The following is an 18,995-nucleotide window of genomic DNA, read 5'->3' on the forward strand; positions in this document are numbered from 1 at the left end:
GCGACCGGCTCGTGCCTGTCTTCCCACCAGCTCCTCAACCGCCGTGCGCGAGACTGCGCGTGCCCGCCCGCCCCCTCCTCAATCGCCCTGCACGTGCCCGCCCGCCCCCTCCTCAATCGCCCTGCGCGTGCCCGCCCGCCCCCCTCGTGCACTGCGCGTGCCCGCCCCCGCCCCCTCCGCCCTGCGCGTGCCCGCGCTCGCCCCTCCTGAACCGTGCGCGAAGATGCGCGCGCCCGCTCGTCTCTCGCCCACCAGCTCCCCAACCGCCGTGCGCGAGGCGGCACGTGCGTGCGCGCGCGCGACCCTGGGGCTCGTTGTCGACGATTGGACCGGGGCTGCAGCGCGAGCGCGAATGAAGTTCGAGCAACTTGGAAGCGGATTCAGTTGTCTTGTGTGGATGGGACCGGGAGCGGAGCGAGCCCCCCGGGGATATCCGCGCAACGCACCCCACCCTGCATCCGCACTCCCCCACCGCCGGCCGCCTCCCCAAATCTGCTTGTTTCTTTAAAGCCCACGCATCTTATTTAAGTATTGTGTGTGGGGGTTTCGCGATGGAGGAGGAACTCCACCGTCATTACCGCTCGGTGTCAGCTGTTTACTCCGTGAAGGGACAGAAATGCGTGTTCTCCGAGGGCAGCGGCGCTAGGAGAGAAATTGCTGTTATGAGTATGTGTGAGGAGTATGCATTTTAAACCTGGAAATCTGCCACAGGCCTCTGTCTCCCTCACCATTCACTAATCGATTCTTCCATTATGACCATCATTAAAACGGGCTCTATGGATATGTCAAGTAAAGTTGCATTTTCCGCTGTCACCTCCAAGGTTCCGGACTATTCTGACAACTCTGTCGGGCATCTGGTGTAGTTTTTAACCCCCCAGTGTTGTCTCACGCCCTCTTCTTCAAACCCAAGACTGCAGGTTGCTGCAGCAACGATGTCCAAGGTATTAAAAAAGAAAAGTCACTGGACTAATAAAGTCCACGAAACTCTGATATGTAGAGATAAGGATGGGGAACTTAATTTGGAAATCAAAGGTGGCGCTGAGAATGGTCTGTTCTCCTATCTGGGAGAAATGAAACAAAACAAAATAATCTACCAGGTCGGAAAACTGCATTCTGATGATTTGTTGTTGGAAGTCAATGACAAAGCAGTATCTGGACTCACTATCAGAGATGTATTGGCTGTGATCAAGCATTGTAAGGACCCAATTCGTTTGAAGTGTGTGAAACAAGGTATGCTTATCTTCCAGTAAATAACTGTCAATTTCTCATTTGGAGCCAGTATATGTTTTCCAGTGCTATAATATGTAAATAATCTGTTTATCGTAAATAACGCGACGTTATTTAAACTGTGTTTATCTGATGCTAAACCATAACAGTAATACTCGCAATAGTCAAAAGTGAATTTTATTTTTTGTGGTTGTTAAAAGTATGTTTTGACATAATTTATTGCAAAATAATGCAGTTAAAATACTGGAAGTTAGAGGGCAAAGTTTTCTTGCCAATAATTAACTGTTTTTCCCATTTTAATTAATTGGTCAAATTGGTTGATAAATCGACAGTACAGTATCGTTGTGTACATGTTGTGCCGAGTGTCCAGTGTGTATGGTAATGTTATGTGTGTGTGCAATGGCAGGCTTTTGGATTATTTGTAATTTTGAATATATTAGCTTTGGTTAATAAGTAATAGTTTAGTACCTATATATTTTCATTAATTGCTTGTTCAGGGATTCTGGTTATACAAAATACGATTTGCCTCAAAAATCACAGAAATGAAAGAATTGGCTATAGTTATGTTGCTGATTGAAATAACCAATAATCATGTTTGTAGGATGAATACAGTATTTTCCCAGTGGGGAAATCAAGAACTAGAGACCATAGGTTTAACGGAAGAGGAAATATTTAATAGGATCCTGAGAAACAACTTTTTCACACACGTTGGTGGGTGTATGTGCCAGGTACAATAATACCACTTAAAAGACATTCGGGCAGGTACATGGATAGGAAAACCTGAGAGAGATATGGGCCAAACTCAGGTAAATGGACAAGGTTAGATAGGGCATCTTGGTCGACACTGTTGAGTTGGATTAAATCGCCTGTTTCTGTGCTGAATAACTTTATGATTCCATTTAATTACATTAATAGTTTCAAAGAAAAGTAGACAATAGCATTAAAAGTAATGTTGACTTGTAAGGGAACTTGTAAACACTGGTTCTCCTAATTTTTTTCCAGTATTGTATCCAATATGTGTATATTTATCTATAAAACTAGTGTTCGAGTTATTGAAAAAACTTGTTAAGCAGAAGAAAACAACACATTTCTGTATACCAGGTCACTTTTGATCAGTTTCAGGGAAACATAATAAACAGAACATTAATTATATTAAGTGGATACCATTAACTTGCAATTTAAAATATATTTGATAAACTATATATTTGATATCTGATGACTAAGAATTTATAACAGATTTGTTCTTGTGGCTGAGAAATGGTAAAAGGTATGGGTAAAAGCAGTTTCTCAAAACTTATCTGGGTGAATAATGTTTCATGTGAATCTATGTTGGGACTTGTAGTTGTGGCTTGAATTACATTTCATGCATGTAGGACTTGATTATTAAAACATTTTAATCAATGCAAAATGAAAAAGCAACCCTGAAGGCCAACCTGAAAAATCCATTTTTACTCACTAATAAATCTTGGTGTAATAAATGTCAACCATGCTGAATTTACATTTTCATTCATTTCTATTGTGAGAATGTGAAATGTGACTTTCAAAACTCCCATAAAGACTACCAAGCAATCCCAGATGTAACATACACCATTCAGTGGCGTGATGGTGGTGAAAATAGTTTTTAAAAAAAGTGAATGTGTGGGCAGAAATTGGGCAAAAAGTTAAAGGTGCTATGATTTAAGAATAGAAAATAGAGGTTTTATTATAGGGATAATTAAGGGAAACCACAAAATAATGTGGTTCTAAATTTCATTATCATCAATTTTGATTTAGTTACGCTGAATGATGGTGTATCCCTTATGTGTTTTTAAATAACTCAAAGTGTCAATAAACACAAATATAAAACTAATAATATGTTTACAGAGCCCAAAAGTGAAATATTGGATAAATTTGAAACCTACGAAGATGTAAATTGTGATTTAAGATATGTGGCTACGATGAAGGAACAACAATATTTCTGAATTATAATGATGTGTAACTTGGAGCAAAGTTGAAGGTGATAATTTTCTCTATTACCATTTTCCTCTGGATGTAGAATTAGATGTACAGGTAGTTGCAGAAGAAGACAGCAAGCTTCTTCTAATTGCAGAGGGAATTAATGTTGAGGGTGGAAGAAAGACTGGATGGTGTTGAGGGCCATGAGTACAATTGGAGCAGCAATGTATTCATACAAGTGAAAAATATTCCTTACTATTGATGTACTTTATAGATTGTTAAAAGGGTTTGGTACCAAGCGTTGTTTATGTAGCTAGTCTAATTAATTTTCTGGTCAATGGTAATACTTAGGATAGATAGATAGATCCTTTATTGTCATTCAGACTTTTTGGTCTGAACGAAATTATGTTGCCTGCAGTCATACACAGAATCAATAATAACAAAACATACAATAAACACAAATTAAACATCCACCACAGTGAGTTCACCAAGCACATCCTCACTGTGATGGAGGCAAAGTCTCCGTCTCTGTCTCTTCCCTCCTTGTTATCCCTCTGCGTTGAGGCGATCGATCCAGGCCGATGATGCTGATGATTATGCGATAAAATATCAAAAGGAAATTGCTTGGCTTAACCTTGATAGAGATCTTTGCCAGAAATTTGGGTGAAATAAATAACACCCATTCTTTCTCCAGAGATGCTGCCTATCCCACTGAGTTACTCGAGATTTTGTGTCTATCTAATAGCCATATATTGGGTCAAGTGGAAGAGCTGTCCGCATCTGGACCTGGTGGCAGCAGTCCGGGCTTGCTGGTGGGTCTGGCCGTGGCTTGCCTCTAAGATAGACACAGAATGCTGGAGTAATTCAGTGGGCCAGGCAGCATCTCTAGAGAAAATGAATAGGTGACATTTCAGGATGGGCAGAGCATAGTTCCTCAGCATGTTATTCAAGTTATTATTGGAGCCATTTGCTTTTGCTGTACCCTACACATCAAGCAATTGCTAGATAACAAGTATAGTGAATTGAATTGGCTGAAGGTCGCCTTTTGTGATGTTGGGGTAATTCAAGAATGCTGAGATGGATTATTCATTGAGCATCGTTGGTTGATTGCAGGTGCTTCTGCTTTGCCTTTTGTCTTTGTTGGTCTATCATCATTTACAATGGTGTGTTCACTGATCTTCCTCTTCCCTTTGGTTATTTGATTGTTTTTCACCATTCATTGCTGCATTTAACAATAGGGTAGGACTTTGATTTGAGTTGTTCATTACTTAATTAATTTTCCAGAAATTTGCTTCTGCTATTTAATCTGTATGTGGGCTCTGTAATTTCATCAGGTTTACAACTTATTTTAAAGTACTGCTGGTACTGGTCCTAGCATGATCTTCTAAATACTAATTGGGCCAAGGTTAGACCACTGCTTGACTAAAAGAGAATGGAATATGCTAGGCCATGAGGTTATAGATTACTATTAAATAATATTTATTACTTTTTATGGTCCACAGCTGCTTGCTTTTGAGCTATAAATTTATTCTGAATCTATTTAACATTTTAACAAAATCACAGCATGATTGAGGTGCCCTCAGAGTAAGCATGAGTCTTGATCCCTAAGAGCTGTGTTGTCCCTTTATATTCTATTGCCCTGATTAAGCTGTTGTGAGAAAATTGATGAGTACGGGACAAAATAAGCTTTTACCCTTCAAGATGGCAAGGAAACAGGCTAGCACATCATGCAAATTAGAGATGAAAATACAAAATTATGTGTTTTGTTATCGGGACGAAAATTGGATATATCTCAAAATTTGGGGTTTTGAATAAAGGTTCACTGATCATTTAGGATGGCTGTTGAAATGGGGAAGGAGATAACAAAACCAATTGAACCTTTAAATCTTGCAAACTTGTATGGACAGCAAGTGAGTGGGAGTAGAAGAAATAGCTTGGGTAAAAATATACTTGTGTTAAATTACTTATTTTGTCTTGTCATGCTCAACAATTTGCTTTTGTGCTACAAAAGTAATTGAGTACACTTGCATCCCATTACAATTTTAAATTGTTATCATTCTTAAGGGATTTTGCCCTCTTAGAAGGGTCATTATAAGGTGGTATTAACATTTGCACACAACTGTTATCTGCCATTATATCTTTTTCACGATATTCCCCTTTACCTTTGGTTCTCTAATTCTTATAGCAGTTAACTGTATCTAACACAGTTTGTCTTTCATTTGCCAGAGTAAACATTCACTTGGTTCACAAATAATTATTCCTTTATACACCTTTGCAGTGTTTTGGTTTATTACTGTGATATGTACCAAGATACATTAAAAAGCTTTGTGTGCTATTTAGTCAAATCATACTACACATTTGCAATAGGTAGCGCAATGAGAAAAATACCAGAGTGTAGAATATAGTGCTAAAGCAACAAAGCATTACTGTTACAAAGAAAATTTTCAAAGACCGAATGAGGGAGGCTGGTAGATCAGAACTACACCTATCACAAGTGAGAACCGTTCAGTAGTCCGATAACAGTGGGGAAGAAGCTGTTCCTGAATCTTGCTGTACATGCTTTTAAGCTGAAATAGATGACGGGTGAAAAAGATCCTTAACTATTTAGGCTGCTTTCCCAAGGCAGCGTGAAGTACAGATAGAGTCGATGATGGATCTGTATGATGCACAGGGCTACATTCACAACTCTCTGCAATGTCCTGTGCTGTTGTGCAGAGTTGTTGCCAAACCAATCTGTGATGCATCCTGATAGAATGCTTTTGACAGTGCATCAGTTGTAGAAGTTAGTAAGAGTTCTTGGAACCATGCTGAATTTTCTTGGTCTTATGAGGCAGCGGAGCTGTTGTTGTACTTTTGTGGCCATAACTTCAAGTACCACTCAAGTGCGGTCATGTTAAAATCCAGGGCTAACATTACATTCCCACACGCAACAGCAATGGTCCCTCCTCTGCCAATTTAATGAACTGTACACTATGTGTGCCCAGAGGGTCACAACTGCAAAACAGCAGCAGTGGCAGGGTTATCAGAGGCTTCACCATGACTATGTGAGTTACTCTCTGAAATAACACATGGGTTTCTGAGCAGAGCAGTGGGAGCAGCAAAAGGAAACTTCCCTCCATCACCACAGAGGGCTAGTATGGACATTGTGGGCCGAATGAATTCTTGGGCCGGCGGTTCAGTCACTCAAGCCATTTGTGCTGGCAGCTTACTCATGACTGGTGGGCTGGCAGCTGACTCACGGCTATTCCTTGAAATTCCATTTCAAGCAGGGTGCAAGGTCAGATGTCTCGTCTTGTTTGTGTGTGTGTGTGTGATTGAGATGGTATCTACGCCAAAACGGTACACAGTAGCGCTAAAAAATGTGCGCCACCTTACTCGCCTTTGTCCCGTGGTTGTTCCTATTGTTCAGATCTTCTATTTTACGAGTTATTCATAATTTTAAAGTGTAAAAATTCAAGTTTTAGAAGAATTTAACAGCTAAATCCTTGCTGGCCTAGCTTGCAACAAAGTTACATAAAATGTTGCAATCTCGGCACACTCAGTCCTGCCAGGCTTCCATCACTAGCAAATGCAATGGCAAACTACAATTTTGCTATTGGCTCTGTCTCACGGTGCGAGTCCACCCACGAGTGATGCCGAGCTTAAAACAAATCAAACTCATGGTAATCACGTAGAATTAACATAGCGGGAACGTCGGAACTCGTAATGCTAACGGCAGGTACTCGGGAAACTTGTTAACTCGTGAAAATCTTTCAACATGATGAAAGATTTCCACGAGTCAAATTTACTCTTGAAGTAAAAATGTTACATTTTAAACTCATTGTAAGAACGTAGTAGCCCATGAGTTTACCGTAGTGATTCGTGCGTCTACCGTGGGCACTCTTTAACTCAGCAGGACAGGCAGCATCTCTGGAGAAAAGGAATAGGTGATGGGATGACGTTTCCACAATTCTGCTGCGTCTTTGTGTTACTCCAGCATTGTGTGTTCACTTTTTGTCAACCAGCATCTGCCCTTGTGTATGACATTATTCGTATCTGTGGCAGTTGACTGTCGCTCCCTTCAGTTTGTGAATTTTGAGTAAGGTGAAATGAGCAGCCCCTGTGCAGTTGGGGACTATGGTGAGTGTTGGAATATGGGGAAATGGGTGAGTGGTGAAATGTTGCGTTGGGGGAATGGGTGAGTGGTGAAATGTTGCGTTGGGGAACGGGTTACGTTGGGGATCAGGCCTCCCATGTGACAGGGACCCAATGGGTCCCGGTTGGTCTAGTGTCCATATATATCCATATACTTTTGGAGGAGGTACACAAAAAAGCTGGAGAAACTCAGCAGGTGCAGCAGCATCTATGGAGTGAAGGAAATAGGCAATGTTTCGGCCCAAAACCCTTCTTCAGATGGGTTTCTTCAGTCTGAAGAAGGGTTTCAGCCTGAAACGTTGCCTATTTCCTTCGCTCCATAGATGCTGCTGCACCCGCTGAGTTTCTCCAGCTTTTTTGTGTACCTTCGATTTTCCAGCATCTGCAGTTCCTTCTTAAATACTTTTGGAGGGGGACTGGCCAAATTTTGTGCCTTCCACCACAGTGATGAATGCTGTGGTGGATGTTTGTGTTACATTTTTAGTGTGTTTGTGTTCTTTATCATTGTACCGCTGCTGACAAATTCATTTCACTTGCACTTTATGTGCAATGTGACGAATAAAACCGTATTGTATTTAAAACTCTGTGGGTGTGTGTCATTTTGCCTTTGAAACGTATTTCTTCGAAAACCAGGCGCCAAAACGCGAAGATATTTACATATCTCGGTAGGGATTTAACTTATGATTTCAGAAATCCATTCCTCTCTAGATTTGGTCAATTATTCCCCCAGATTTTGAATAAAATTGTTAACAAAACATCAAAAAATTAAAAAATCAAACTGCTGCATGAGTCAGTGCCACCTCACAGATGTCCAATCACAATGGATCTCATTTACGTATGATATGACATCACAATGGGACAGGGGTGGGAGATTGGAACCTTAACGTGGTCCCACTAAAATCAAACTGCTGCACAAGTCACAGTGCCATCTCGCACCACTGCTGCCCAGCTGTTGGTGTTACAATAACAGTTAAATTTTTACATCTTCTGGTAGAAATTTCCGTATGATTTCAAAAAATCCAATCCTCTATACATTTGGTCAATTATTTTCCGAGATATTTACTAAAATTTATAACCAAACTGACATTTAAAAAAAAAATATTAAGGTTGCCCAGCTGCTGACCTCACAACGCCTTTGCACCAGGCCCAGCCTTCCTGCTGCCCCCCCCCCCCCCCCCCCCCCCCCCAGCCCTGCCCCCCCCCCCCCCCTCCAGCCTGCCTGTTGGACCCGCCCCAGCCCCGCTCTCCCCCAGCCTGCCAGGTTATTGATTCCAGGTTATTGATTCCATTGTTCTCACTTAACATCACTAATTCTTAACATCAACTTTGAATTTCAAAGACAGTAAAAAAAATAACATTTTGCTGTCTTCATTGACAGCTTAGATCGGACCCGCTGTGTGTGTGTGTGTGGGGGGGGGTTAGTGTGTGGGATGTGGCAGGCTTCTCCCTTGAATTCCATAGAGCAGCCAACAGCTTTCGTGGCCTTGCACTCTGATTGAAATGGTATGAAACTGCACTTGAATTTGGTGGCCTTGCACCCTGCTTGAAGTGGTAAGAAACTGCACTTGAATTTGATGCCCTTGCACCCTGCTTGAAATGGAATTTTAAGGAATAGCAAAGATTCAACTGCCAGCCCACCAGCCATGAGTGAGTGAGCTGCCAGCGCAACAGGCTTGAGTGACTGAGCCCCCAGCCCAAGAATTCAATAGGCCCACAATGTCCATACTAGCCATCTGGAAACCAGTCCCTTCAGCCCACAACATCCATACTAGTGCTCCAGAAAGTCCTCCCCCACTGGCCACCAATATTGGAATTGGTGGAGAGGTGGAATATTGCGTTGGGGGACTAGCCCTCCCATGTGATGCTGGACCAACGGGTCCCACTTAGTCTAATATATTACTAAAACGCTCATCTTGCATCTATCTATCTACGTGATCCTGAAATTACACCAAAACTATACACGATAGCACAAAAACGTTTGCACCACCTTACTCGCCGTTGTTCTGTGGTGGTATGTGTCATGTTTCTTTCAGATTGATGTCATATTTCTCAAGTAATTTCATATTATTTATTTTGAAAAGTCAAGATTTGAGAAAAGAATCTTAATTCTGCAGCTATGACTTCACTATACAACAATGTTGCAATCTCTGCACACTCAGTCCTGCCAGGCTGCCAGCACTAGCAAGTGCAACAATATTGCATAAAATAAAATATTTTAAAGTCACAGTACACTGAATTTTGAATAAGGCGAAATGAGCAGCCCCTGCGCAGTTGGAGGCGATGGGTGAATGCTGAAATATTGCGTTGGTGGAACGTGTTGCATTGGGGAAACGGGTGAGTGGTGGAATATTGCCTTGGGGAACGGGTTGCGTTGGGGGACCAGGCCTCCCGTGTGACAGGAAAGGGTCCCAGTTGGCCTAGTATATTACTAAAACTCTCATCTTGTTTGGATGTTTGCCTGTCTGCGTGCATGTGAGATCCTGAAATTACGCCAAAACGGTACACGATAGTGCTAAAATTTTTGCACCACCTTACAATTGGGCCAGCATGTGTTTTCACTAAGTTTCATTCAGATTGACATATTTTACAAGTCATCGTGTTTTTAAGTTTACAAAATCCACTTTGAGAAAGAATCACTTCAACACTTCAGTGCCAATTGCTGGCAGTTACAGCTTTGACATCTCATTTGCAACAATGTTGTAATCAGAGAACACAGTCCTGGCAGAGTCAGGCTGAACAGGAGGGGGAGGGGGCAGAGTGAGGCTGAACAGGAGGGAGAGGGAGTGCTGGGGAAGGCAAAGGAAGTGAAATTGTTTTTTTTTAAAAGTACTGCCGGGAAGTGCTAACATTTTTTTTTTTAAGTTTAAAAATAGGGAGGATATGGGGCTATAGGTGAGTGGTGGAATATTGCGTTGGCGGAAAGTGTTGCGTTGGGGGAACGGGTGAGTGGTGGAATCCTACGTTGGGGAACGGGTTGCATTGGGGAACCATGCCTACCGTGGGGGCTATGGGTGAGTGGTGGTATATTGCGTTGGGGGGAACGGGTTGCATTGGGGGAACGGGTGAGTGGTGGAATATTGCCTTGGGGAAATGGGTTGCGTTGAGGGATTAGACCTCCCGTGTGACAGGGACCCAAAGGACAGGGGTCCCACTTGTATCTATCTTCTATATATCTATAAAACTCTGGGGCTATCTGTCCGGCTGCCGTCCGGATCCCTTTCTGCCTTTTGATTCGTGCCCGATACTCGCAGATGTCCAATCGGAATGGCCGATGCTCGCAGATGTCCAATCGGAATGGATCCATTTACATGTACGGCTGCCGGCTGCATTTCTTCCTTTGATTCACTGCCACGCCCAATCCAGACGCTCAATCTCCGAGATCTTTTCCATTTCGGTAGAGATTTCGCTTTTCTTTCTAAGTATCCGTCATTACATTTCATCGTGTTGAAGATTTCCCTTTTCTTTCTAAGTATCCGCTCTTCATTACATTTCGTCGTGTTGAAGTACACGTTTTTAATCAAATCCTTCTCCCCCCCCCAAGTATTTCAAAAATAAACAGGCTTCTCCATTTACATGTCAGCTTCCAACACACTTCGAAACAAAGTTGCAAGACAGGAACACTCTGAACTTTTCACTGCTGCAGCAGGCAGGGGAGGTGCCATTGGATTTTTTTTTAATCCACTGCTGAGGGAGGCAGGGCAGTGCTGGAATCTTACTTTTGAGAATGGCTTTAGTTCCATTGGAGGAGACGGGTGCATGGTGGAATATTGGGTTGGGGGATCACACCATTGGGGGATCAGACCCAACGGGTCTGCACTTGGTCTAGTATATTACTAAAACTCTCACCTTGTTTGTTTCTGTGTCTGTGTGTGAGGGGTGAGGGCTGTTTTCCTGATATTACTACAAAACGGTACAGGATAGCGCTACAATATTTGCCCCACCTTACTCATAATTGTCCTGTTGTGTGGTGTATCAAGTTTTGTTCAGATTGATATTATATTTTACAAGTTATTCACATTTTCAACTTTACAAAACCCCACTTTGAGAAAAATCACTTGAAGCTGCAGTGGTAGTTACAGCTTTGATGTCACAATGGGATCTCATTTACATAAACTGCCTGTCAGCAGTGCTCCACCCGACAATGACATCACAATGGGATTTCATTTACATTAAAGAAAGGGCAGCAGTGGGGGAGAGGACGAGGAGAGGATTGTTGTTTAATGTTATTTAAGCAGATAGAGGGAGAGGAGGGAGTAGGGAGGGGAGAGGGGTTATGGAGGAATGGAGTGATTGCGGGTAGAGTAAAAGAGATGGAATGAAAGGGGATTGAAGAGGGGGAGGTAGTTTTGGGGGATGAGGGGAAATGAGGAACGCCTGTGCAGTTGGTGGAATATTGCGCTGGGGGAACGGGTTGCTTTGATGGAACGAGTGAGTGGTGGAAATGGGTTGTGTTGGAATGGGTGAGTGGTGGAATATTGCGTTGGGGAAACGGGGCCCAACGGTCAGGGTGTAGGGAGGGGAGATAGTTAGATCCAGAAAAGAGTTGTTCCAGGCTCCTGTTGTTTTCTGAAACCCAATGGATTAGGTGATTCTCAATTCAAAGAAACAAATAACGTTTGCTCAAATTTATAATTGTCATACTTGGATGAATTTCAGTCTTTAAATATCCAGGAGTATACTGCTGCTTCCCATCTTACTCAAAATCTTCATGAATCTCATCTGGTACTTCCAATCTTTGTGCATAGTGTAACCTATTTATGCTTTATGCATTTAATTCACAAGATATAGATGACCCAGATTTTTCTGCAATTATGAGATCCACGATACATACCAGAAATCCTGCACAATACTAGTGATCATATACTTCACTGTGCGGTATATTACTGTGAACATTGCATCAAAGTGGAAGTGGTGCAACTAGTGACATTGAACAACAATATCAACCTATTGTCAGGGTTGTCCTAATATATTTTCTGCCAATTTCACTTGTAACACTGGTTATTAAAATAGATCAAACACGGTGACCAAAATCCTGTTTTAAAAAAAAAAAAAGAAAAGAAAAAAGCAAATTAAACTGTCCGATTTCTAAAAAGTATAGAGTTTTAATTTATTAACTGGTGAGAGACATGATGGCAGTAATAAGTATGAGGTACCATCTTAAACTTTATATGTTAAGTTTCATGTTCTTAATGTTCAACCTTGCTGATAGTGGGACGTTAAGGGTGCATGGAATATAGGAATGCTAAGTGTTTTGTTCATGAATTCATGATTGTGGCTGAAGAATTGACAAATGTAACACATCATTTATTTTGTGGAAATGTATGAATTACCCCCAGAATTTATTTTAATACAAAGGAATATACAGAATCAATAATTTTTAAAAGCAGTTGAGAATCTATCAGACAGTAGATTGTAAAAGGGGCTGTACTTGATAAAACTGGTTGCTGCAATCTCCTGGGGTTTCCTTGATTGCCTTCGAAAGTTGGAGATGTTAATTCCAAGAGAATTTATTGCAAGCTAGCTTGACATTTTTAAAGCTCTTTCTCCTATTTGATGTAATTGTGTAGCTAGCAGGTTATGGCACATATGGGTCATGCTTTGTTTGATTTGGATAGGCTATGCGGCCCTGTGATATTTTTTGCCCCAAATGTTTGTTGATTATTTACAGAGGTATGCTATAACATTGACCAGAAGTGAGATCCTTTGCCTGATTTGCCACTTTTAATTTTTACTTGTTTCTTGATATTTTTCATTTTATGTTCATTGGATTAACTGGTTGATATTACATTATTATCTGTACACACTTTTGGATCTTGTATGTTATGATCATGTTCATACAAGATGTACTACGCCAATTTTGTAATCTATTTAAAAATAGTACTGAATTTCTTTGCTTTCCCAGAACATGTCAGTTTTTGTTTTTTATTCAATTTTTGAGATAGGGTATTGTTAGCAAAGCCAACTTTTATTGCTATCCTGAATTACCACCATCTTGAACTATTAGTTTTTATTTTGTAAAGGTATACCCACATTGCATTTGGGTTGGAAACACTTAAATTTAGACGAATGGTGGCGTAGTTGCATTTCTAAGTAAAAATGGTGTGCAACTTTTAGGGGAATATTCAAGCTCTGATGTTCCCAAGCGACAAGTCCCCCTTTTTTTTTGTGTTAGCATTTGTGGGCGTGGGAGGTACCAGGATAGTGGCTGCAGTGCTATTTGTAAATGATAAATGCCACAGAATGGTATATGTTGGCAGATGGTATACCAATTAAGTGAGGTACTTTAGCCTGGATGATGTTGAGCTTCTTGCTTGTGGTTGGAGCTGTACTGATCCAACCTTCCAGGGTTTACATGTTTCAGATGTGATGAAGAGGGATGTAAAAGACGTGTGGAAGTTGCATTAGTGTGGAGAATGTCACGGCTGCTTAGACAGGATATCTTGGAGACCTCATCGAATGAGACCTTGTGGGTAGAATTCAGGAATAAAAAAGGTTTGTTCATTATGATGGAATTATACGAGAGGCTTCCTAATAGCCACAAGTTCAACTTGTTTAGTTCCAGCAGCTCAGATGGAGGAAAATTTGTTTGGTGCATCCAGATGAGTTTCTTAAAACAGTATGTAGATGGTTCTACTAGAGAAGAGGACAACCTAGAAAAAATGGCATCATTCTTCAGGTTTTCCAGATATTTATGGATAAAACTGGTCCTTGGGTACGTGTAAAATCCAGGGAAGGGTAATTACAATAGTGTTACCAAAGAACGAGGCATATTGATACCATTTAACCAGCTGGGTTTCTCAAGCATATTGCTTGCTGTTCTGGATTCCAGCAACTGTAGTCTCTAGTGTCAGCCAAGTTGCTTCATCGTTCTTTACTGTCCTTAATATGCTGTATTTGTCTCGAATGCTTATAGTAAATTAATCCAGCTGAGTAAATAGCTTCTTGAAATATTTGGAATTTTTCCTCCATTAAAAATGTGCTACTTAGATGCAGGTGCTTGTTGTATCTAGATGTGGCAGTGCAAAACAATGCTTGTGAGAAAAAGTGCGTAAAACTGTTTCCGCATTTCGGAAATCAAGTAATGAGTCCTTTTTTATAAAATCAGAATACAATTAATATTTTATTGATTGCTTCTACCACCTAAATTGATCATTTATATATACATAATAATCACAGACGCAGACACAACGTTTAGTTCAATGTGATTGCCGGGCACTCACTTGATCCATTAACCTAAAGTGCTAATAAATCTGTCATCATGTTTCTTAGTGAGCGTCTGGTAAGGAAGTTCTTCTTTAGGATGCAAATTGTACGTTTATACATGATGCAAAGGACATTTTAAGGATCTAATCAGAAATGAAATTATTTAACTAAATTTGAGTTGAAGAAATATGCATTTTATATAGAGAAAAGGAGAAACAACAAACTGCAGATGCTGGTTGACACAAAAGGACACTGGAGTAACTCAGTGGGCCAGGCAGCATCTCTGGAGAACATGTATAGCTGACGTTTCGGATCAAGACCCTTCTTCAGATGACTACTTAATTTTAAATATTAAGGCTCAAGCTTTGCAAACAAATTTTCAGATTTGTGCTGCCAAATACAAAGTTAAATGCAGTAAACTATTTTAATGGACCTCTTTATAACGGATTTCAGTTATAGCGGACGAACCCCCGACTTGCACCGCCTGCCCTGCAGCTTAGAGCAGGCTTCCAAGGACCCCCACCCATTCGCAAGATGCACCAGCAAGTCTTTCCCTCACCGCACGGTCTGGCTGTTGTTGCGGCTCACATTGTAACCCCTGGGAACAGCTCTTTCTTCAAGCCGCCACCACCTATAGGACGTGGTTGGCACCTTTGGACTCCCTACCCTCTCACCAGTTGCGACTTCTTCCTTCACTTTGTCCACTCAACCACCACTTCCCCCTTCTCCTGTAGTTTTGACCACTCGGCCTCTTTCCTTCTTCCCCTCTGCCACCACTACCTCCCCCTCCTTCTCTTCCCCCCCATCGCCGACATACTCCACCTTGGAAGTGGCATCAAGTGAAAGGGGAGAGAGCCCTACAGTGATGGAGCGCATTTTGTTGTTGCCAGCGGCCTGCAGAAAGAGCTGATGGCCGAGGGGCTACAGTGTGAGCTGCGTCAACCGGTGTGGAAGGGTTCGTCGGTGCAGACCAGTGGCATCGGTTCCTAGTTTTAAGGTGAAACAACACAAAGTGCTAGAGTAACTCTGCAGACTGAATCAGTCTAAAGAAGGGTCTTGACGTCACCCCTCATGTTCTCCTGCGATGCAGCCTGACTCGCTGAGCTACTCCAGCACTTTGTGCCCTTTTGTGTATTAATCATCTGCAGATTTTTTTGTTTCAACAACATACAATGATAATACCTTCCTCTGGATAGTCTGTTATAGCGAGTGTTTACCGTACTGAGTATTTCACCTAGGGGTATTTGAGTAAAATAAATCCGGAATTGTAATATAATGTTTAGATTTTTAAATACTGACATTTTTTATTATTTCTCTTAACATGTACCCAGTATTGCCACTAAACCTATCCATCTCAACTTGCCCTGAACTATTTGTGTGCACTAAAAGAGAAATGCGGGTGTTGGTTTCTCGTTGAAAGATAGAAGTGACCTACTTGCGTATTTCTGACATTTAGATAGATTTTGGAGTTCTTTTTCTGGTACTGGTTTATCTTGGCAAATCTTCACTTTTATGTTGTGGTTTGTTGGAAAATGATAGAATAGATGGGCTGACATTACATTAATTTGACTGAAAAAATTGTGATGTTGAGTTGACTGCTTTCATTGCAGACTCACAAATTATGTTCTCAGCCCAACTTGATTAACATTGTACAAATAGAGTTAAAAATGTTTGCACAAATGCTGTGGCTAACCTGTCCATTGGGGATGAGATAATGCTAATCTTTTTATATACAGATTTCCATGGGTAGAAAACACTATGGCCTACCATGAAGATTCCCTCAGCCCGATATGTTTCATATATTTCAGATATTACTTACAGAGAATTTTGAGGAAAAACATATTTTATGAATAAAGTAACAACTTGTTTTCCTTCTTAATAGTTAATGTCAGTCATCTCTATATTCACTGTAAGTATTACTGCTTGAGGTATGCTCTTTGGATTCGTTTTTTGCTGATTTTCAGTAATAGATAAATATCGTGTGCATGTCATGGCAAGATACAACTTGGATTCTGTGAAGTTTGTAATTTGGATAAAAGTATTTTCAGGCAAACTAATCGAGTATTTCTGTAATGAAAATTATGCAGGGCACAGTTCACATGCACATGCTTTGTGCTCCACTTCTGGACAGTTTTTAATTCTCTTTTGAGTGGCTCAAATCTCTTTTCATTTCAAAAGGCAGCAATGGGGTACCCTTTCCTGTGGCATATTGAATTTTAGTAATGTAGATGAAACATAATTTTTCACTGCCTTTCGGCACTCAAAAAAGGATGGATAATGTGCCTATAATTTATTAGGAATTGATAGGAATACCTGATATCCTGTTATCATGTCCTCGATTGAATGGCCAGTATACTGTTTGATTGATAGTTCCAGGGTTTGGTTCTGTCTGCAGTGTGTTTTCATATCAGGGTGTTGTGTGATGTTAAAGCAGTTTAATAATATTTGGACTTGGAACCTGATGTATTTGGGTAGTGACATCCAGTGGCTGGAGTGGGTGATTTTCAACAGGAACACAAAATTGGTTGGTTATCTTTGCTGCAGCTTAACATAACATTACAGTACACAACCAGTTCTTCACCAATTTACTGCAGCTCCTTGATGCCAGACTAATTGTTGCTGAATATCAAGGCAGACATTTGGAGCACATTTCTGGATTTTAAGTTTCTCATACCTGTTTGGACATCTATATTACGAAATCTCTGTTCTTGACCGCTTTTGACCTTCTGTGCTGCAATTTCCGAGAGAACGCCACTACCTACGGCTGTCATTTTTGGCCACCTCGCTCAGAGCCCCCCTCCGCCGCATGTGTGCCGAGGATTTTTCCCGTCGATGAAAAATGACAGAGATATTAATGTTTTTACAAAATTACCCATTCTCTCTGCTGCCCCTGCTGGAGGGAGGGGGAGGGACTATAAAACCAGGAAGTGGTGTGACTCAATCAGTCTCTGCAAGTGGTGTGCCTCAATCAGTCTCTGCAAGTGGTGTGCCTCTGAATAACACTGAACAAATGTCCCCCCCCTCCTCTCTCTCCCCCCTGCTCTCTTTCCCCCTCTCTCTCTCCCCCCCCCTCCCTCCTCTCTCCCCCTCCTCTCTCTCCCCCCTCCTCTCTCCACCCCTCCTCCCCTCCCCCCCCCTCCCCCTCCCTCCCCCCTCTCTCCCCCCTCTCTCACCCCCTCCCCCCCCCTCCTCCCCCCTCCTCTCCTCCCCCCCCTCTCTCCCCCCCCCCTCCCCCCCCTCTCCCTCCCCCCTCTCCCTCTCTCTCTCTATCTCTCTCCCTCTTTCCCCCCCTCTCTCCCTCCCTCTCTCCCCCCCCCCTCTCCCCCCCCCTCTCTCTCCCTCCCTCTCTCTCTCCTCTCTCTCTCCCCCCCCTCTCTCTCCCTCCTCTCTCTCTCCCCCCCTCCCCCCCTCTCTCCCCCCCCCCCTCTCTCCCCCCCTCCCTCTCTCTCCCCCTCTCTCCCCCCTCTCTCCCCCCCTCCCCCCCCTCCCTCTCCCCCCCCCTCTCTCCCCCCCTCCTCTCTCTCCCCCCCCCCTCTCTCTCTCTCTCTCCCCCCCTCTCTCTCTCCCCCCCCCTCTATCTCTCTATACCCCTGTCTCACACACTCTCTCTCCTCCTCCCCCTCTCTCTCTCCTCACCTCCCCTCTCCCTCTTCCCTCCTTCTCTCCAGCTCTCTCCCTTTCTTCCCCCACTCCCTCTCTCCCCACTCTCCTCTCTCTCCCCATCTCTCTCTCACCCCTACTCACCCTCTCTCTCTCTCTCCCCCCCCCACCCACCCTCCCTCTCCTCCTCTACACCCCCCATCCCTCTTGCCCCTCTGTGTCTCTGTCTCTCTCTCTGTCTCTGCCCCTTCTCTCTCTGCCCTCACTCTCTAACCCCGCCCCCCCCCTCAGTCTATTCATGAGTAAGTGTTGCTTGATAGCACTTTCAATGCTATCTTCGATTCTTTTTTTAGACTAGTTTTGATTTGATCACTGTGATCAGCCTGATTTGCCTGGATAATATGGCAACGTTTTTCAGTACACATATAATAATAAACCAATATGAATATCAATTCCTGTAATTAATTAAACGTAAATGCCTTGGCATAGTGGGATTTGAACTCATTACTTGAAACCATTATTCCAGGCCTCCGTCCAGGCGTGCACGGTGGTAGAGTTGCTGCCTTACAGCGAATGCAGTTCCAGAGACCCGGGTTTGATCCCGACTACAGGTGCTGTCTGTACGGAGTTTGTACGATCTCTCCGTGACTTGCGTGGGTTTTCTCCGAGATCTTTGATTTCCTCCAACACTCCAAAGACGTACAGGTTTGTAGGTTGATTGGCTTGGTAAATGTAAAAATTGTCCAATGTAGGATAGTGTTAATGTGCTGGGATCGCTGGTCAGCGCAGCGACCAGGTAGACTAAACTAAACTATGTCCAATTATATAATATGTACTATTAAGATTTCTTGCCCATATCTATAATGAGGATCTCAAATATAAATTGTAACTCCATG

General features: G+C 42.4%; 1 protein-coding gene across 16 annotated transcripts in view; it reads left to right on the plus strand.

Moving 5' to 3' along the window:
- The first annotated feature begins 324 nt into the window (after positions 1 to 324).
- magi2a (membrane associated guanylate kinase, WW and PDZ domain containing 2a) overlaps positions 325 to 18,995 on the plus strand; it is a 369,023-nt gene continuing 350,352 nt past the window's right edge. For 9 of the 16 annotated variants that reach the window (XM_055653106.1, XM_055653107.1, XM_055653108.1 and 6 more), the window contains exon 1: positions 326 to 1,230. In XM_055653106.1, the coding sequence (XP_055509081.1) occupies positions 933 to 1,230 (298 nt within the window). In that variant the 5' untranslated portion in view covers positions 326 to 932. Of the gene's footprint in view, positions 1,231 to 18,995 lie in introns of all 16 variants that reach the window. The other 7 variants (XM_055653114.1, XM_055653115.1, XM_055653116.1 and 4 more) reach the window with 2 other exon arrangements.

Source organism: Leucoraja erinacea, chromosome 22, assembly GCF_028641065.1.
Source record: "Leucoraja erinacea ecotype New England chromosome 22, Leri_hhj_1, whole genome shotgun sequence".
In the NCBI taxonomy this organism is placed as follows: domain Eukaryota; kingdom Metazoa; phylum Chordata; class Chondrichthyes; order Rajiformes; family Rajidae; genus Leucoraja; species Leucoraja erinaceus.